At 40.0% G+C, this 21,586-nt stretch overlaps 1 protein-coding gene across 2 annotated transcripts in view; it reads right to left on the reverse strand.

The window, feature by feature from the left end:
• Positions 1–18,228: 18,228 nt before the first annotated feature.
• GPT2 (glutamic--pyruvic transaminase 2) overlaps positions 18,229–21,586 on the reverse strand; it is a 35,083-nt gene continuing 31,725 nt past the window's right edge. For both annotated transcript variants that reach the window (XM_081215256.1, XM_081215257.1), the window contains exon 12: positions 18,229–20,688. In XM_081215256.1, coding sequence (XP_081071382.1) covers positions 20,598–20,688 — 91 coding nt within the window. In that variant the 3' untranslated portion in view covers positions 18,229–20,597. The remainder of the gene's footprint in view (positions 20,689–21,586) is intronic.

A 21,586-nucleotide genomic window follows, 5' to 3' on the forward strand; every position in this document is an offset into this window, starting at 1 on the left:
CACCTGTTTCTCCACCCTCCTAGCACAAATCCCGTGTGGGGTGCCCATTGGCCTGGTGTTGGTCATGTGCCATCCTTGAACCAATCACTGGGGTCAGAGGCACCAGGCTGGGTCCCATGTCCAATTGTGAGCCTGAGGTGGGGCCATTCTCACCTAAATGACATGACCTGGGCAGTGGCAGTGCCAGCATTTTCATATAGAAGTGTTCGGGACTGGAAGGTGAGAGCATTTTGTGTGTTTGAGAAACATCAATTGTCCACATTTATGGGGGGGTGGGCAGAGAGAGGCCGGGAGTTGGTGTGTTACCTCCACTCCTGGCTGTTGTGCTCTGTCCTTTGTCATCTTTGACCAGCTGGAATGTTCGGAGGTCATCCCTAAAGGACCCTTTCTGACAAAGAGATGTGTATCTACCAGGGAATAGAGCCTGTGGGACAGCAACTGAATTAGTATCCTGACAACCTCTGAGGCAAGTCAGTTGTTAAGTATCTTGGTTTCCTTCCCTGCAACCTGGTGAAAGAGTCTGATCTGGCTCTCAAAGCCAGTCAAAGGGGCAAAATAACTACAAGACGGCCTACAAAATGAGAATGTAGCAGAGAGAATCACCTGTAGGCTAAAACCTGCCCAATGGATGTTCACATCTGACTAGAGTCTGGTGTGCACATCCACCCACCCACCCAGAACCCATCCCCCCCGCTACTGCACAGAATCTCTACATTGACACATGTCCATGATGTCTATTTAATCCATTGTTGTCTGTCTTGGTAAGAGTGTTTCAAAGACTGGGGGCTCTGTTAAGTGTTTCTGAGTATCAGGCATTCTTTAGGGGTTGTGTGCCCAGGTGTTTTGCACTTTCATCTCACAAAGCTGAAATATGACACAAGAGATGGGCTCAGCTGCTAAGTTCAAGGGCGAGGGTTTGCTTTTAAACACACACACACACACACACACACACACACACACACACACACAGCCTCTGGGTTTCAGATAGGTGACCAGCTCCCCCTGGTGTTTAAACATTTTTTCACCTGAAAATTCCCTTTCTAGGCCTTTATCTTGGGAAAATTATGAGTGCAACAAGATTCAATACAAGAATGTTTATTGAAAGGTTATGATTGTAAGGAATTGAAAATTACCTGAACATCCCCCCATTAAACTTTGTTACATCCATTCAATGCATAGTATGTAGTTATTAAAAAACAATGTTGTAAAGAATGTTTTATGGCATGATGTCAGTTATATACTAGAAAATGCATTCAATATGTGGGTGTTTTTAAAATATATACCTGCATAACTGTTCTGATGGGATGTACGTGAAGTTGAAAATAATGATTTTTCTCTGCATTTGAAGGTTACATGTCTTTTAAAATGTTTTTATTATGAAAATATACACAAAAGTCAAATAATAAAATGAACCTCTATAATCCATTGCCCCTATTCATTAATTATCATCAATATTTGGCCACACTTGCTTCACCTATTTTTTTTTTCAATAAAGAAATCCGTTTAATCTTAAAACTTACACTACTTCGTTGAATAGTAACATTTCACACTTATTTTTAAAAACAGACCTCTCTCTCCTGAAGTATTTTAAAGCAAATATCAGACATCACTGAATGTTATCCCTACATACTTCAACATGCATCTTTAAAAAGGACATTTCTGATGTGTTTACGATGCCATTATCATACCTAACATATTAACAATAAACCCTTCAGTTTCTGCACTACCCAGATTATATTTGCATTTCCATGAGTGATTTTCTCTTATTTTTTCTTATCATCTCTGTTTTCTAATTTTTTACAAATAAACATAACAGCCATTATTAAAAAGCCACAATTTAAACAATTAAAAATCATTTGAGCAGAAGCAAGAAGAACTACAATCCTGCAGCCTGTGGAATGAAAACCACATTCACAGAAAGACAGACAAAATGAAAAGGCAGAAGAATGAACCAGATGAAGGAACAAGATAAAACCCTAGAAAAACAATTAAATGAAGTAGAGATAGACAACCTTCCAGAAAAAGAATTCAGAATAGTGAGAGTGAAGATGATCCAAGACCTCAGAAAAAGAATGGAGGCAAAGATCGAGAAGATGCAAGAAATGTTTAACGAAGACCTAGAAGAATTAAAGAAGAAACACCTAGAAGAATTAAAGAACAAACAAACAGAGATGAACAATGCAATAACTGAAATGAAAAATACAGTAGAAGGAATCAATAGCAGAATAACAGACAGAAGAATGGTTAAGTGACCTGGAAGATAGAACGGTGGAATTCACTGCCATGGAACAAAATAAAGAAAAAAGAATGAAAAGAAAGGAAAACAGCCTAAGAGACCTCTAGGACAACACTAAATGCACCAACATTAGCATTATAGAGGTCCCAGAAGGAGAAGAGAGGGAGAAAGGACCTGAGAAAATACTTGAAGAGATTATAGTCGAAAACTTCCCTAACATGGGAAAGGAAAGAGCCACCCAAGTCCAGGAAGCGCAGAGAGTCCCAGGCAGGATAAACCCAAGGAGAAACATGCCAAGACACATAGTAATCAAACTGACAAAAATTAAAAGCAAAAAAAAATTATTAAAAGCAACAAGGGAAAAATGACAAATAACATACAAGGGAACTCCCATAAGGTTAACAGCTGATTTCTCAGCAGAAAATCAAGTCAGAAGGCAGTGGCACAATATATTTAAAGTGATGAAAAGGAAGAACCTGCAACCAAGATTACTATACCAAGCAAGGATCTCATTCAGATTCGACGGAGAAATCAAAAGCTTTACAGACAAGCAAATCTAAGAGAATTCAGCATCACCAAATGAGCTCTACAACAAATGCTAAAGGAATGTCTCTAAGTGGGAAACACAAGAGAAGAAAAGGACCTACAAAAACAACCTCACACCAGTTAGAATGGGCATCATCAGAAAAATCTACAAACAACAAATGCTAGAGAGGGTGTGGAGAAAAGGGAACCCTCTTGCACTGTTGGTGGGAATGTAAATTGATACAGCCACTATGGAGAACAGTATGGAGGTTCCTTAAAAAACCAAAAATAGAATTACCATATGACCCAGCAATCTCGCTACTGGGCATATACCCAGAGAAAACCATAATTCAAAAAGACGCATGCACCCCAATGTTCATTGCAGCACTATTTACAATAGCCAGGTCATGGAAGCAACCTAAATGCACATCAACAGACGAACGGATAAAGAAGTTGTGGTACATATATACAATGGAATATTACTCAGCCATAAAAAGGAATGAAATTGGGTCATTTGTTGAGACGTGGATGGATCTAGGGACTGTCATACAGAGTGAAGTAAGTCAGAAAGAGAAAAAGAAATATTGTATTTTAACGCATGTATGTGGAACCTAGAAAAATTGTACTGATGAACTGGTTTGTAGGGCAGAAGTTGAGACACAGATGTAGAGAACAAATGTATGGACACCAAGGGGGGAAAGCCACAGTGGGGTGGGGATGGTGGTGTGATGAATTGGCGACTGGGATTGACATGTATACACTAATGGGTATAAAATTGATGACTAATAAGAACCTGCTGTATAAAAAAAAATGAAATTAAATTAAAAAAGAAAACAGAAAAACCAACTAATACTAAACTTTCTTTGGGCTATTTGTATAGAAATATGTTAATATAAATGTTTCAGACATTACATGAAATTCCTAAAAATCTTATATGTTCCGGTATAATGTTATAAGTCATAATTCTAGTTATTATTTTAAAATGTATATCTCAGAAATAACTAAATTTCTTTGTCAATTACATTATTATGAACTTTCATCAAATCATTAACTGTGGTCATTTTTAAGTCTTTTGTCATTTACAGACAGTTTGGGTATACTCTGATGCTTTTGCAAAAATGTTCCTATAAAAGGGTTTCATCTTCAAGGAATTCATGGAAAAGACTCTGACAAGCACAGGTTTCTGGTAACTGACTATACTGCTGAACTGAATGAATAAGCATTTTCAGAACTCTAATGGAAAACTGATGAATTCATAAAAGTGCTAACAAAAGATCAAGATGAAAAAATTTAATTACATGGGACTGAGTGAACTGATGAGGATGATTATAATTTTTGTGACTTTCTGTTTGAATAAAAAAAATTTAAAGTAATACACTGTAAGACTGATCATTATGACTATGTAAAGGTGTAAAACTTTTGTATAGTAATAACACTACATATGTAAAGTCAGGCATGTGACAAACTGGAAAAAATATTTTTGTAACTTATACCACAGACATTGGGCAGATATTCTGTCACTCATAAAAGGAGAAAAGAAAATTAAACTATACTGAAATATTAAAAAGAAAACAAAACCCAAAACAATTAAGAAAATAGTAATAGGAACACACATAATGATAATTACCTTAAATGTGAATGGATTAAATACTCCAAGGAAAAGACACAGGCTCGCTGAATGGATACAAAAACAAGACCCATATATATGCTGTCTACAAGAGACCCACTTCAGACCTAGGGACATATACAGACTGAAAGTGAGGGGATGGGAAAAGATATTCCATGCAAATGGAAATCAAAAGACAGCTGGAGTAGCAATACTCATGAGATAAAATAGACTTTAAAATAAAGAATGTTACAAGAGACAAGAAAGGACACTACATAATGATCAAGGGATCAATCCAAGAAGAAGATATAGCAATTGTAAATATATATGCACCCAACATAGGAACACCTTAATACATAAAGCAAATGCTAACAGCTATAAAAGAGGAAATCGACCATAACACAACAATAGTGGAGGACTTTAATACCACACTTACAGCAATAGACAGATCATTCAGACAGAAAATTAATAAGGAAACACAAGCCTTAAATGACACAGTAGACCAGATAGGTTTAATTGATATTTATAGGACATTCCTTCCGAAAACGGCAGATTACACTTTCTTCTCAAGTGCACACGGAACATTTCCAAGGATAGATCACATCTTGGGTCACAAATCAAGCCTTGGTAAATTTAGGAAAATTGAAATCATATCAAGCATCTTTTCCGACCACAACGCTGTGAGATTAGAAATCAATTACAGGGAAAAAAAACGTAAAAAACACAAACACATGGAGGCTAAACAATACGTTACTAAATAACCAAGAGATCACTGAAGAAATCAAAGAGGAAATCAAAAAATACCTAGAGAAAAATGACAATGAAAACACAATGATCCAAAACCTATGGGATGCAGCAAAAGATAGGGAAGTTTATAGCAATACAATCCTTCCTCAAGAAACAAGAAAAACCTCAAATAAACAATCTAACCTTACACCTAAGGGAACTAGAGAAAGAAGAACAAACAAAACCCAAAGTTAGTAGAAGGAAAGAAATCATAACAGTCAGAGCAGAGGGCTTCCCTGGTGGCACAGTGGTTAAGAATCCGCCTGTCAGTGCAGGGGACATGGGTTCAAGTGCTGGTCCGGGAAGATCCCACATGCCACAGAGCAACTAAGCCCATGAGCCACAACTACTGAAGCCCGTACACCACAACTACTGAAGCCCACATGCCTAGAGCCCGTACTCTGAAACAAGAGAAGCCACCACAATGAGAAGCCTGCACACTACAACAAAGAGTAGCCACTGATTGCTGCAACTAGAGAAAGCCCGTGAGCAGTAATGAAGACCCAATGCAGCCAAAAATAAATAAATAAATAATTTCATAAAAAGAAAATAAGAGCAGAAATAAATGAAATAGAAACAAAGGAAACAATAGAACTAAAAGGTGCTTCTTTGAGAAGATAAACAAAACCTTTAACCAGACTCATCAAGAAAAGGAGGGAGAGGACTCAAATCATTAAAAGGAGAAGTTACAACAGACACTGCAGAAATACACAGCATCATAAGAGACTACTACAAGCAACTCTATGCCAGTAAAATGGACAACCTGGAAGAAATGGACAAATTCTTAGGTATAACCTTCCAAGACCGAACCAGAAAGAAATAGAAAATATGAACAGACCAATCACAAGTAATAAAATTGAAACTGTGATTAAAAATCTTCCAACAAACAAAAGTCCAGGCCCTGATGGCTTCACAGGTGAATTCTATGAAACATTTACAGAAGAGCTAACACCCATCCTTCTCAAACTCTTCCAAAAAATTGCAGAGGAAGGAACACTCCCAAACTCATCCTACAAGGCCACCATCACCCCGATACCAAAACCTGACAAAGATGTTACAAAAAAAGAAAATTACAGACCAATACCACTGATGAATATAGATGCAAAAATTCTCAACAAAATACTAGCAAACAGATTCCAACAACACATTAAAAGGCTCATACACCATGATCAAGTGGAACTTATCCCAGGGATTCAAGGATTCTTCAATATATGCAAATCAATCAACATGATACACCATATTAACAAATTGAAGAATAAAAACCATATGATCATCTCAGTAGATATAGAAAAAGCTTTTGACAAAATTCAACACCCATGTATGATGAAAACTTTCCAGAAAGTGGGCATAGAGGGAGACTACCTCAACATAATAAAGGCCATATACGACAAACCCACAGCAAACATCATTCTCAAGGGTGAAAAACTGAAAGAATTTCCTCTAAGATCAGGAACAAGACAACTATGTCCACTCTCACCACTATTATTCAACATAGTTTTGGAAGTCCTAGCCACAGCAATCAGAGAAGAAAAAGAAATAAAAGGAATACAAATTGAAAAAGAAGTAAAACTGTTGCTTTTTGCAGATGACATGATACTGTACATAGAAAATCCTAAAGATGCCACCAGAAAACTACAAGAGCTAATTTAATGAATTTGGTAAAGTTGCAGGATACAAAATTAATGTGCAGAAATCTCTTGCATTCCTATACACTAACAATGAAAGATCAGAAAGAGAAATTAAGGAAATAATTCCATTCACCATTGCAACAAAAAGAATAAAATACCTAGGAATAAACCTACCTAAGGAGGTAAAAGCACTGTACTCAGAAAACTATAAGACACTGATGAAAGATATCAAAGATGACACAAACAGATGGAGAGATGTACCATGTTCTTGGATTGGAAGAATCAATATTGTGAAAATGACTGTACTACCCAAAGAAATCTACAGATTCAATGCAATCCCTATCAACTTACCAATGGCATTTTTTACAGAACTAGAACAAAAAATCTTAAAATTTGTATGGAGACAAAAACGACCCTGAATAGCCAAAGCAATCTTGAGGGGAAAAAACGGAGCTGGAGGAATCGGACTCCCTGACTTCAGACTATACTACAAAGCTACAGTAATCAAGTCAATATGGTACTGGCACAAAAACAGAAATGTAGATCAATGGAACAGGATAGAAAGCCCAGAGATAAACCCATGCACCTATGGTCAGCTAGTCTATGACAAAGGAGTCAAGGATATGTAATGGAGAAAAGACATTCTCTTCAATAAGTGATTCTGGGAAAACTGGAAAGCTACATGTAAAAGAATGAAATTAGAACACTCCCCATCACCATACACAAAAATAAACTCAAAATGGATTAAAGACCTAAATGTGAGACCAGACACTATAAAACTCTTAGAGGGACATAGGAAGTACACTCTTTGACATAAATCACAGCAAGATCTTTTTTGACCCACCTCCTAGAGTAATGGAAATAAAACCAAAAATAAACAAATGGGACCTAATGAAACTTAAAAGCTTTTGCACAGCAAAGGAAACTATAAACAAGACAAAAAGACAACCCTCAGAATAGGAGAAAATATTTGCAAAGGAATCAATGGACAAAGGATTAATCTCCAAAATACATAAACAGCTCATGCAGCTCAATATTAAAAAGCAAACAACCCAATCAAAATATGGGCAGAAGACCTAAATAGACATTTCTCCAAAGAAGACATACAGATGACCAAGAGGCGCATGAAAACCTGCTTAACATCACTAATTATTAGAGAAATGCAAATCAAAACTACAATGAGGTATCACCTCACACTGGTTAGAATGGGCATCATCAGAAAACCTACAAACAACAAACGTTGGAGAGGGTGTGGAGAAAAGGGAACCCTCTTGCACTGTTGGTGGGAATGTAAATTGATACAGCCACTATGGAGAACAGTATGGAGGTTCCTTAAAAAACTAAAAATAGAATTACCATATGACCCAGCAATCCCACTACTGGGCATATACCCTGAGAAAACCATAATTCAAAAAGACATGCACCCTAATGTTCGTTGCAGCACTATTTACAATTGCCTGGTCATGGAAGCAACCTAAATGCCCATTGACAGATGTATGGATAAAGAAGTTGTGGTACATATGTACAATGGATTACTCAGCCATAAAAGGAATGAAACTGGGTCATTTGTAGAGATGTGGATGGACCTAGAGACTGTCATACAGAGTGAAGTAAGTCAGAAGGAGAAAAACAAATATTGTATATTAACGCATATATGTGGAATCTAGAAAAATGGTACAGGTGAACCATTCTGTCTACCAGGCAGAAATAGAGACAAAGATGTAGAGAATAAATGTATGAACACCAAGGGAGGGAAAGCGGGGCGGTGGGGGGGGCGGTGGTGGTGGTGGTGGTGGTATGAATTGGGAGATTGGGATTGACATATATAACACTAATATGTATAAAATAGATAACTAATAAGAACTTGCTGTATAAAAAAATAAAATAAAATAAAATTCAAAAAGAAATTAAAAATTCTTTGATTTACATATTTTTTTCCAGGAACACAGATTACATTAAGCGATTAAATACTAAATCCGATGAATCCAGCAAAGCTCTAAAGACAAGTAAGGGCTTGCAACTTTTTAGCAGCTTAATGATTCTTAAGAATTCTTCTTAAGGATTTGTCAGCTTAAGTATTTTAGGGCAGAACAACATTATGAGGGAAAATCCTTTGTCTTTAAGAGACAGACAGAGACACAGAGACTGAAAGAGACAGAGACAGAGCAAGTGAGAGAGACTGATTTCCGTAATCAAATACTAGTCAGGAACAGAGCTATCTTACGATTACCCAGGAGACCCCCACTCCCCGCTCAAAATCCACATTTCTACCTTTAAACGAAACTAGCCCCAGCCTCACTTACTGCTCTGATAAACCCAGCAACAGCTGTGGATAGCTGTGGTCACACCATTTCCTCCTCCCAGTTCCCTATATTAAAAATCAAGCTGAGGGCTTCCCTGGTGGCGCAGTGGTTGAGAGTCCATCTGCCGATGCAGGGGACACGGGTTTGTGCCCTGGTCCGGGAGGATCCCACATGCCACAGAGCGGCTGGGACCGTGAGCCATGGCCGCTGAGCCTGCGCGTCTGGAGCCTGTGCTCCTCAACATGAGAGGCCACAGTAGTGAGAGGCCTGCGTACCGCAAAAAAAAAAAAAGAAAATCAAGCTGAGCAGTTTGGGCATCTATAGACCAGATACACATATATACATATATATACATATATATATGTGTATATATATATATATATATATATATATATATATATATATAACTTTTTTCCCCCCAATTTTCCTTATGCATATACTAACATGCACTTTGTCTGCAGCAACAGGAACTTAACTCTGGCTAACATGGCCAAAAGGAGAATTTATTGGCACTTAGGATCCAATAAATCAGATAACCAAGCCACAGGAACGGCAGGGATGTGGCTGGGAACTTTGAAAACAACTGAAGAAATTCAAGGCAAAACCCATGAAGGCCTTTGGGCCGTGGACTCTCATCTCTGATCTTCTCTGAATATCAGTTCTGTTGTCTCATTGAAGACCGCTTTCCTCCATGAGACAAGATCCATGTTTTTCTCTGGGGCTTGAGTTTCATTTTTTAAAAATAATTTAGCCTTTCGAGAATTAGACTATATTTCAAGTTAGACAATTCTGGGAATGGACTTACTGATCCATCCTCAGTCCAGGGGGTGCAGACTCACCTTAGAGTGAGGCAGCCCCTGACGTGAAGGGAGAACATTCCCAGGAGAGGGTGAGTCTGATCAGACAATACTGAGATGTCCACCACTGCACTACGTATGGCAATTGCATTGCAACTTCAATTTAATAGTAGATCTTGGATGACTTTTCATGTCAATAGATATAGATATACTAATCTGGATTAACAGTTGCATGGTATTCGTTTGGAGGGATACACCAATCCTTCATTAATGTATATGTAGGTTTTCCCCCTCTTTTGCTATGGCCAACAATGCTGCCAAGAACATCCTTGAATACTGTCAACGAAAATTCAATTAACTGTCAAGTTAAGAAGAAACAAAGGGCATTTTATTCAAGCCAAACTGAGGATTATAACTCGGGAAGCAGATTCTCAGAAAGCTCTGAGAATGCCTATTAGAAGTTGAAGGCACAGTCATATACATTTTTGAGACAAAAGATCGTACATGAGAATGACATACTGATACTTTACATAAAGTTCACCAAGGTTACATAGTCCAGGTAAGCACGTACAAAGTGAGAAGCAAGTCATCAGGACCCCTACAGAGTTGGGAAAGAACATTATTCTTTTAAAAATTTACACTGCTAGCGTCCGAAGAAAGAAAAAAAAATAGATCTTTATAGTTGAGCAGGCACTCCCACCTTTGAGGAGCTCTGGTGAATGTAATGTAGATGCACACTGCACATTAGGGAGGGGGGAAGGCGGCCCAAACAAACACAGAGAGAGAATTTTATCTTTAATTTTTTCTTGTTCTGCCTTAAAATATAAATTTTATTTCATATATATATATATATATATATACAAACACATCTTTCACAAGTGGGAAAACGTTCTAGGATAAATTCTTAGAGGTGAAATTTCTGGATCAAGGGATACATGTATTCCCTTCCCAACCCCAGTAAAGTCTGTTGAGTTATAACTTACTTACAGTGAAATACACAAATCCTAAGTGGACAGTTCTATAATTTTTGACAGATGTATATAACAGTGTAGCACACAGTCCCATGAAGACATGGAACCGGAAAATTTTGCTCCAGGGTATAATGGAGTAACGGGCACTGGATTTACCCAACCACCTTAAAAAACTAAAAACTGAGTGGAAAAAACACAGGAAACAATATTTTTCAGACAATGGACAACAGGCAACACAAGACAGTGTTTCCTGAGAGATGGGGACCAAATGAAGGGAGCCCTAGGATGGCCCCAGCTTTCTGCCTCATGAGAGATTCCAGGCCACAGTGCAGGGAGGGGTTCCCAAACAGAGCCTTCACAGACAAGGCCTCTGTGGACATGTGTTTTTATTTTTCTTAGGGAAACACCTAGATAGAAGTGGAATTACTGGTTCACTAAGTAGATGTATGTTTGACTTTGTAAGAAGTCACCAGTCTTCCAAAGTGATTGCATCACCCCCGAGATTTTGGTTGTTCCATGCCTTCAGCATTTGGTATTGTCAATCTTCTTCAGTTTAGTCACTCTAGTGACATCTCAGTGCTTTTAATTCGCATTCCTTTCAGTCACTGATGATGTTGGCCATCGTCCCATGTGCTCATTGGCCATTTGTATATCTTCTTTTGTGAAGTGTCTGTTCAAGTCTTTCCCATTTAAAAACAAAAAAAAATTTTTATTGGTGTATAGTTGCTTTACACTGCTGTGTCAGTTTCTGCTGCACAGCACAGTGAATCCGTCATATGTATACATATATCCCCTCATTTTTGAATTTCCTTCCCATTTATGTCACCACAGAGCAACAGAGTTCCCTGTGCTATACAATAGGTTCTCATTAGTTATCTATTTTATACATAATAGTGCATATATGTCAATCCCAATCTCCCAGTTCATCCCACCTCTGTTTTTTAATTGGGTTGTTTGTCTTATTGACTTCTGAAGTTCTGTATATACTCTTGTTACAAGACTTTTATGAGATTTATTTCTGAAAATGTTTTCTCCCAACATGTGGCTTGTCTTTTAATTTCCTAATCATGTCCTTTTAGAAGGCAGAAGCTCTTAATTTTGATGTGGTTCAATTTATCAATTTTTTTTGTTTTAAGATTTGTTCCTTTTTGTCCTAAGAAATATTTACATCATAAGTCACACAGATTTTTCTCTTATGTTTTTCCTCTAGAAGATTTATCATTTTAGCTCTTAAATTTAGGTTTATGATCCACCCCAAATTTTGCATATGTGTGAGGTAGCAGTTGAAGTTCATTTGTTTCCCCATATGGATACCCAGGTGTTGCAGCACCATTTGTTGAAGAGACTTTCCTTTCCTGCTGGATTCCTTTAGCATGCTTGTCAAAAATTATTATCTCAATACAGATGTGTCAAAGATACATATGTAGGTACGTGTGTGTGGGGTCTCTTTTATGCCGAAGTGATAAATGTATGTGGTTCTATTTCTGGACTCTATTCTGTTCTTTATTTTTGTCTCTCCTTAAAGTAATACCATACTGTCTTGATTACTGTAGTTTTTTTTTCTTTTAAAATATTTATTTATTTAGTTAGTTGCACCAGGTTTCAGTTGTGGTGGGCAGGCTCCTTAGGTGAGACTCACTGGCTCCTTATTTGTGGCACGTGGGCTTCTTAGTTGTGGCATGGGAACTCTTAGTTGCGGCATACATGTGGGATCTAGTTCCTTGGCCAGGGATCAAACCTGGGTCCCCTGCACTGGGAGTGTGGAGTCTTATCCACTGCGCCACCAGTGAAGTCCCAGTTACTGCAGTTTTAAAGTAGGCATGTGTATATTTAATGTTGACCGTGCCAAAATGCTCTCCCAAAAAAATGGTACAGACTCACACTCCTATCAACAGTGTATCACTGTTACTTCTCCCACTCTTATCAGCATAAGCACCATCAACTTTATAAACCGTGAGACCACGTCTCACTCACTGCTGGTTTCCCATCACCAAGCACTGTGCTTGACACACAGCTGCTCAGCCAGTGCTAGATGCATGACAGGAGTTGTTAGCATTTCTATGACTGTTGCCAACACTTATTAGGCTGCCCTGGTAGGTAACAAAGATGAGATGATCAAGCTAAATTCCAGGCAAATGATTCTGAAAGCACAAAAGATTATGTCATTAGGATTAGGGTGGAGTAATAACAACAACAAAAATAATAGCAAAATCTTACACAGTGTTTCTGCACAAGAAACACTTGTTGTCATGGCTCAGCTGTCACCCATGCATTCCAAGCAGTTAGAGGACAGGACAAGGAAGAAAAGGGACACAGGACAGGTTTCTCCTAAGGAAAGTTCCCAGAAGTTGCCACATGACACTATTTATGATGTCCCATTAAATTTATGGCCACACATAGCTGCAAGGGAGCCTGGGGAATGTAGGTTTGACTTATGCAGTTCTTCTTGACTTCTCAGATTTGGTTTTCTGTCATGTACAACCAAAAGAATCCTAACATATACACTCTAACTCCTGGAGTGGGGCTTTGTCACTCAAAATGTATCATGATGCTGACTCAAACGACTAGGAGCATTTTGTTTTAAAGTTTTAAGGCAGAAATGGCAAATAACAGCTTACTTTAACCATAAAGGGAAAAAGGTCCACAAAGTTCCTTTTGGGAGAGGACACAACACCATATAAATACCAACCCCAAATACCGGTTCCTAACTGGTGCCAGCAGGTCAAGATAGACCTGCACCAAAAACAAATGTCCAGTTTCACTAGAGTTGTAAAAGTGTTTTTTTTTATTGGACCTACCTCATAAGGAGTCTAGCGTAACTGGATCCAATGCATTTTTATTTCAGAAACTGTGTGACAAAAAAAAGTTACCATTGACAGAAAAAATAACAAAAATAACCTGTGTACTTTGTCTAGCAGAGTATGTTCAAAAGTGTTGGGAAAGAGTCCTCACTTCCTCTAAGTGTCATTTTCATATTGTATCTAGCATTCCAAGGGTGTATTTTTCCCTTCAATTTAAACATTTATTGAACATGTATCATATTAGCACTGACCTAAAGATTAATCAGATTATCACAGAAAGTGGTCAACAAATGAAGCTACTTGCATGAGATATGCTAATTCCCCCCCACGCACATACATTTTCCCATTCAGTGCTCACAGTTGTTCTATTACCCCATGAATAGGTATGATTAGCCCCATTTTGCAAATGACAACACTGAGGCTCAGTGATCTCTTAGCTGGTCAGTGCTAGAGCCAAGGTGTGCACAAGGATTTGCCCAGCTCTGGCTCTGCCTCAGGGGTGAAGTACCTGGAGGTTCATGGAAAACACCCACTCCTGAGCATGTTCCACAACAAGCCTTAAAACACAAGGGTGAGGGAGGGGAATACCCTCTCTATGTATGGATGTATTAAATGGCATTATTTTTAAAAACCAGGAACTGTATATAATCTAAATGCTTAAGTGTGCAGTTAGCCAAATGACTATTTATCCATAGCATTGATGAAGTAGCCAACCAAACTGCTCATCAGGCACTTTTATTAGCATGTTCTAATGTTGAAGGGGGAAAAATTAGGATTTAACACACACATACATCTCAACCATATAAAAATACTCTCAGGAAAAGGACAGTAAGGAATGTTAGGGGAATTCCTTGGTGGTCTAGTGGTTAGCACTCCACGCTTTCACTGCCAAGGGCCTGTGTTCCATCCCTGGTCAAGGTTGGGGAACTAGGATCCCGCACACCATGTGGCGTGCCCCAAAAAAAGGAATGTAGGCTTGATTAATTCTGGATAGAGAATTACAGGGAATTTAAAAATTTCTTCCTTGACTTTTATTTTCTAGTTTTTCCACATGAACATCTTTACTTTGATAATCAGAATACTTTTTGTTTTACACTGTGATTTAACATACACTTTTGTGCTCTGACCTAAGCATCACTAGCATTCTCGATGTATTTACAGTTTTGAAATTTAATATCTTCAAAAGGACTTCAAGGTTATGCATTCAGAGCAAAGCAGACGAAACTGAGGAGATTTAAAAAAAACACAAAAAAACATGAGAGTCAGACCTGCATATCTGTGAATGGAACCAACCTCAAATCAAAAAATATTTTTTTCAGAAAATTCCAAAAAGCAAAAGTTGAATTAGCCACACACCAGCCACTATATACATTGTATTTACAACTATTCATGTAGCATTTACATTGTATTAGGTATTATAAGTAATGTAGAGATGATTTAAAGTATATGGGAGAATATGCATAAGTTATATGCAAATACTGTACCATTTTATATAAGGGATTTGAGCATCCTCAGGTTTTGGTATCCTGGGAGATCCTGGGACCAATCCCCCATGGATACCAAGGGACGACTCTATACCTTCTAATTTTTTTAGTGACAGATTTTTTTAAAATTGTAGTTGATTTACAATATTATATTAGTTTCAGGAGTACAGCATAGTCGTTCAGTATTTTAATAGATTATACTCCATTAAAAGTTATTGCAAAATAATGGCTATAGTTCCCTCTGCTGTACAATATATCCCTGTTGCTTATCTATTTTATATATAGTAGTTTGTATCTTTTAATCCCATACTCCTATCATGTCCTTTCCCCTTTCCCTCTCCCCACTAGTAACCAGTAGTTTGTTTTCTATATGATACTGTTTTGCTATACACATTCATTTTTTAGATTTCACGTATAACTGATGTAATACACAATTTGTCTTTCTCTGACTTACTTCACTTAGTATGATATTCTCTAGGTCCATCCACATTGCTGCAAATGGCATTATTTCATTCTTTTTTATGGCTGTATTCCATTGTGTGTATGTACATATATATACATCTTCTTAAGCCAATCTTCTGATGATGGGCACTTGGATTGTTTCCATGTCTTGGCTATTGTAAACAGTGCTGCAATGAACATTGGGATGCATGTATCTTTTTGAATTAGTGTTCTCATTTTCTCCAGATATATATCCAGGAGTGGGATTGTTGGATCATATGGTAGTTCTATTTTTAGTTTTTTGAGGAACCTCCATACTGTCTCCATAGTGGCTGTATCAATTTACATTCCCACCAACAGTGTAGCAGGGTTCCCTTTCCCCTGCACCCTCTCCAGCATTTGTTATTTGTAGACTTTTTGATGATAGCCATTCTGACCAGTGTGAGGTGATTTTTTTTTCTTTTTTTTTTTCTTTCTCTAATAATTAGCGACATCAAGCATCTTTTCATGTGCCTGTTAGCCATCTGTTACGTCTTCTTTGGAAAAATGTCTATTCAGGTTTTCTGCCCATTTTCTGACTGGCTTTTTTTTTTTTTTTTTAACCTTGAACTGTATGAGCTGATTTTGGATACTAACCCCGTGTCAGTCAGGTCATTTGCAAATATTTTCTCCCAGTCAGTAGGTTGTCTTTTCATTTTGCAAATGGTTTCCTTTGCTGTGCAAAAACTTTGAAGTTTAATTAAGGCCAATTTGTTTATTTTTGCTTTTATTTCTTTGGCCTTGAGAGATAGATCCAAAGAAATATTGCTACGATTTATGTCAAAGAATGTATTGCCTACATTCTCTTCTAGGAGTTTTATGGTTTGGGGTCTTCCATTTAGGTCTTTAATCCATTTTGGGTTTATTTTTGTAGATGGCGTGAGGGAAGAAATGTTCTAATCTCACTGTTTTACATGTAGATGTCCAGTTTTCCCTGCAGCACTTATTGAAGTGACTGTCTTTTCTCCATTATACATTCTATTCTTGCCCCTATGTCATAGATTGTTTGACCATAGGTGTGTGGGTGCCTCTTATTTTTTCAAGTGGGAGAATGAAATAGGAAACTCTAACTGACGTGTCCTCTGAAGGAAGAGCGTTGGGTGGGTGCCTGGCAGTAAGTTTCATCTTTCTTTTTCTTGAGGGGTCTCCTGGCTCGGTGGCAGGATGAAGGTCAAAAGCAAGATATCTGGAAGACCTCAGAAGGCATTGAGTAGAGGTAGGTAGAGGCACCCCCAACTAGGTAGAGAACAGCATCAGCCCCTCCCTCCTATGCGTCACCCACATACTTCTTTTAAGCCCAGCACTATTGGGTGGATTTGAGCACTGAACCATCTGGTGGCCATTCCATCTGTAGGTTTTTTGAGGACAGTGACCATATCTTATTAGCTTCTGATTCCCCATTCCCTAGAAGTCTGTGGCTTCTGCTTTCAAATCAAACATTTGAAAGCTTTCTAGGTGTGTTTACAGCAAACACTATACCAAAAATAGTCTAGAATAATTACTGTATTTCCCCATCGTTGTCTATTTAATAAACTCTTTGTAGAATAAACTACACCAAGTTTGCTCCCCAGGCAAGGAGATGCACATGTCCCTGGGTGTGTGTGTGTGTACAGTGTGTGTGTGCAAAGCACCTCCAGTCCCCTTGGTTATCAATCAGTAATGACTTTCAACCTGCCTTGAACACACCACCTCCTTCCCCAGCCCCTCTCTAAAGAGCCACCTGTGGTTAAATGAGGTTTGTGGGTGTGGCACCACCTCCAGCCCCGCATTTCTATGGGGAGTAGCTTCTCCTCCAATGGTCCTGATGGGTCTGGTGATTCTAGACCCTTCTCTACCACCGCTCATGCACAGGGCCAGCCAAAGGACTCTATTCTCAAGGGCCACAGTGACTGTTCAGAGAAGGGCATGTGGACCAAGGCAGAGCCCTTCCGTGGGATTTTTCGATGCAGAACTGGACAGACGGACAGGCAGGCTTTGCCCTTAACAGTGCATATCAAAACTAAAGTCAGCGTCCCTCCAGGATTTCAATAAATTCCTCTTACATGACAAAATAAATTCTCTTCTGCTAAAGCTACTGTGAGTAGGTTTCCATGTCTTCCTCCTGAAAGAATCCTATTTTTAAAAAAATATATTTTCCAAATTTTCTTTAATAAAGACAGACATTTCTGTTTTAAGTGAAAAATAAAGTTCTGAATCCCAGAACCACACTTTAACATGGATATGGATCTGGGAAAGGCTAGGAAAATGAATGAAATCCCTTGTATAGGCAGCTCCCCTTTCCCCACTGGCCTCAGGACTGCTTCTCTGGCTCTCCCTGCCTGCCTGCCCTCCCCTGCCCCCTGTGAAGAAGCTGCTAGTTCTTGTTTCACTCCCACTAGAAAATCAAGGTCTGTTTTCACTTGAACAACATTCTAAAGAATCGGTGAAGTTTTCCCACCTCAAGCAATAAAAAGCAGCCCAGGGTCCTTGGAGTTCACACCTAAGAAGAAATGGAAACTGAAAAGCTGTGACTTAGGAACATAAGAATGAACATAAGAGTGAAGATATACAATTAGTGATGTCCACTTGATATTTAGATTTAAACTACAAAGCAAGTTAAACACAGTCACCATTTTGGACATATATTTTATTGTTCAGAAATTTCCACCAGAGCTTATCATGAAGTACCTTTGTCAGGAGATGCCTACGAGAATCCAGAATGGAAAACAGGGACAGGCAGGCCTGTCAGCTCTTCCTGCAAATCCACAAACATGGGGACAACCAGTCCGGCCTCAAGGTGCAAGGTGATGGACCAACAAGGTATAGCCCAGCATCCCCACAGGCAGATCTAGATAAACAGCAGAAAACTTCACAGGTGTGGATTTAAAGTGCGACCTCAAACAACAAACGACTTACTCTGGTGGTGCCCAAACAAGACATCAGAATCTGCAGAAAATCAAATCTGTCGTGATCAGCGTTCCTACCTGAATGAAGTTAACCTCCTAAACCAGCTGATCTTATTAAGTTTTTACTCATTTATTTTAAAATCAAACCAAGTGTATATGACATCATTTTTAAAAAATCATGTAAACATTGCAAAGTTTTTAGGGGTTATTTATAATCTGAAGATATTTATAAAAAAACTACTGGACTTGTTAAAACTACAAATACTAACCCTACCCCACCCCCCATGAAAAAAGCAATTGTTACAAAAATATAAAAAATATACTAGCTTCTACTATTTAACCTTTCCACCAGAAATCTCACAACTCTGGGACACATCCTGGCTTTTATACCATCAACAAGCACAAGTGCAATTTTCTCAAATTTTTAAGGAAGAAAAAGTCCCAAAACATTCCCTTTGTTACTTGAGATTGTGGCTACTTTCTTCATAGGGACTGTAATGCTAGTGGGTAAGGACAGTTTGAAGTTTCCTATTGCATCCCCTGCATGGACCCGGCATGGGAATTATAGCACAGGAGGCTGCTTTCAAAGCTCACTCCTTTAGCCCTTCCAGATTTCTCTCCAGTCCCTTCAATTCTACTTTGGGACTTGCTGGATCCCCAGACTCTTGAGCTGGCCTTGGCTTCCCTAACCGTCCACCAGGGAAGGCCCACAGTAGGAGAAGAGGGCGTAAGCCTGATGCCACCCGTAGTGCCCACTTTCTGGGAGCACAGGTTGGGCCCTGCACCCAGGTTTGCTCATACCAGGGAAACTGCGCACTTGGTGGATGATCCCCCAACTCCCACCCACCCCGAGAGATGACTGATGCTACAGGACAGTCTGCAGAGTCTGGGAGGGGAGCCAGAAGCAGATGTGGAGGCAAAACACTTTGCATATAAGGTAAAATACTTCTATAAACTTTGAATGGGATCACATGTACACAGCAGCCATGTTACCAGGCACTTTGACCAATTAAGAGCTAGGAAATGGACCAGAGTCCGCTTGAAACAACTCAACAAACACTATGGGAAGGGGGTGTGGTTTAACTGTCTTCATGTCCTTAAGGATACCCCTCCCTCACTAGGACATTTTCAGTGTTTCTTTGCCCTACTATCACCTAAAGGCTCACTCAAGCCCTTGGGTGAGACTGCCTGTTTGTTGGGTAACAGTGGGATGGATCCACACACAACCAGGTAGAAACGCTCTACGTGACTGGGATATTGCTGGGCTGAACCCTGTGCCCCTGGAGTCCAGGGAGACCCCTGGACAGGCGTCCCAGCCTAAGCGTGCCCAAGAGAACCCTTCACCCAAAGCCCTTGTGTGTGCAGAGTCCTCACTACCTGCTATGTGCTCCCACGTGGAGGCCCGGTTCAAATCGGAGCCTGGCTCACGCCCACTCCTCCCCTACAGGACCCTCTGACCTTGGCCATAGCCCCCAGTGCCCGCCACCACCTAGTCTGGCATGCGGTCCAGCCCCATGCGCTGCTGCCCTTACCATTCTTGTCTGAGAGCAGGCTGCCTGCCTCCAGGTCAGAAGGGCGGGCCCTCTCTGAGCCTCCAGTGGACTCTAGGCTCTCCTGTTTGAAGGACTAGGTTTTCACTCCGCTAAGGGTTTTATTTCACAGATCATGGTGGTGAGTTTGGGATTTCCATCCCTCATCATGGTTAAGTTATACATTTCCCGACACCTTGTTTCTCCAGATCTGAAACAGCTCACCCAACACACCCTGGTTGTTTCAACCCCAAAAGACTTTTCCAAAAGCAACAACAACAGATTCAGAGAACACCATCACATACGCTGAGCAAGTCCCCTCTACTTTGGTTGCATCAGAAAACAGGGCTTCTGAGACAACCCCAATTCACATTTGCTCAGAAGAGAGGTGCTCCCAACATCAAGGCACAAAGAAAGAAGTCTCCTGGGGCAAAATGACGATGAAAGCGACCAGTGGCCTTCGTAAGGCCTGAGGCAGAGTCGCTGGGGGGGCGAATCCAGTCTGGGCTGGGTGGGCATCAGGAGGAAGGCTGAGGGCCAGGTCTCCCTCTGGGGCTGAGGAGTCCTCACGCGTACTTCTCCAGGAACTTTATGTGAAAGTCCTTCACCTTCTGTAGAACCGTCTTTAGCTTCTCCACCGGAGGAAGAATGGTCATTCTGTCAGGAAAGAGAACAGCGTCAGTCGGAGACGAGTGGCTCTGAAAAAGGGGAGAGAAGTGAACCTGTCAGGTCACTCCTCCACCTGCAGCTGCAGAGACCAGGAGGTCCGGGAAAGTTGCATGGGGAGGGACAGGCCTGTCTTGTCCACTGCGATGGCTCCAGGCCCTGGACAGCACCTGGCACTTGTTGAACCACTTTCTCCCACCATTCACATATTTTTTTACCCAACTTGTATATATGAACAAAAGCAATAAACTGGTGGCAGCATCTCAGCTCACTAACACATCCACCCATAATCACAAAAGGTCTGCCCAACACTCTGACAGGTGCATAGAACTTTCTCGAGCACATGACTCTTGGTATTTCCTATGGCTACAGAGTGAGACTCCACTCCTGCTAGACAGGCCTTTTCCATCTCCACCATCAGTCTCACAGTGAGAACCTCCAGTCATAACTTTCCTCCACAGGAATTCCCACATTGCCATGGTAACTAACTCCTCCCTCCAATACTGTCAGCCTGCTTCCCAGCCTTAAGGGCAGCCCTCGAGAAGTAACCACTTCTTGAATGAGCCGTGAATTGCCAAGGTGAACCCAACAAGGGTGGAAAGGCCATCCACACCACCCACACATGTTTGTCCACCTAGGGGGGCGCCCTACCCACAACCTTCACTGCCTCAAGACTTAGCCTCAGGTGCTAAGCCCATGACATTTCTTTTTTTAGCATCTGCTGCAGGAAACATCTGAGAGTGCCGTGCATGGAGAGGGTGCTGTTTGGAACAGAGCTGGCCTCAGTGGAAGACCTGGCTGAGCTGCTCCGGCTTGCCCAGCAGAGTCACATGCCTGTGAAAGGAGGCACAGCAATTCCACCATGTCTCAGAGGCAACATCTCAGCAGG

This window comes from Mesoplodon bidens (assembly GCF_964165515.1).
Source record: "Mesoplodon bidens genome assembly, chromosome: 18".
NCBI lineage: Eukaryota > Metazoa > Chordata > Mammalia > Artiodactyla > Ziphiidae > Mesoplodon > Mesoplodon bidens.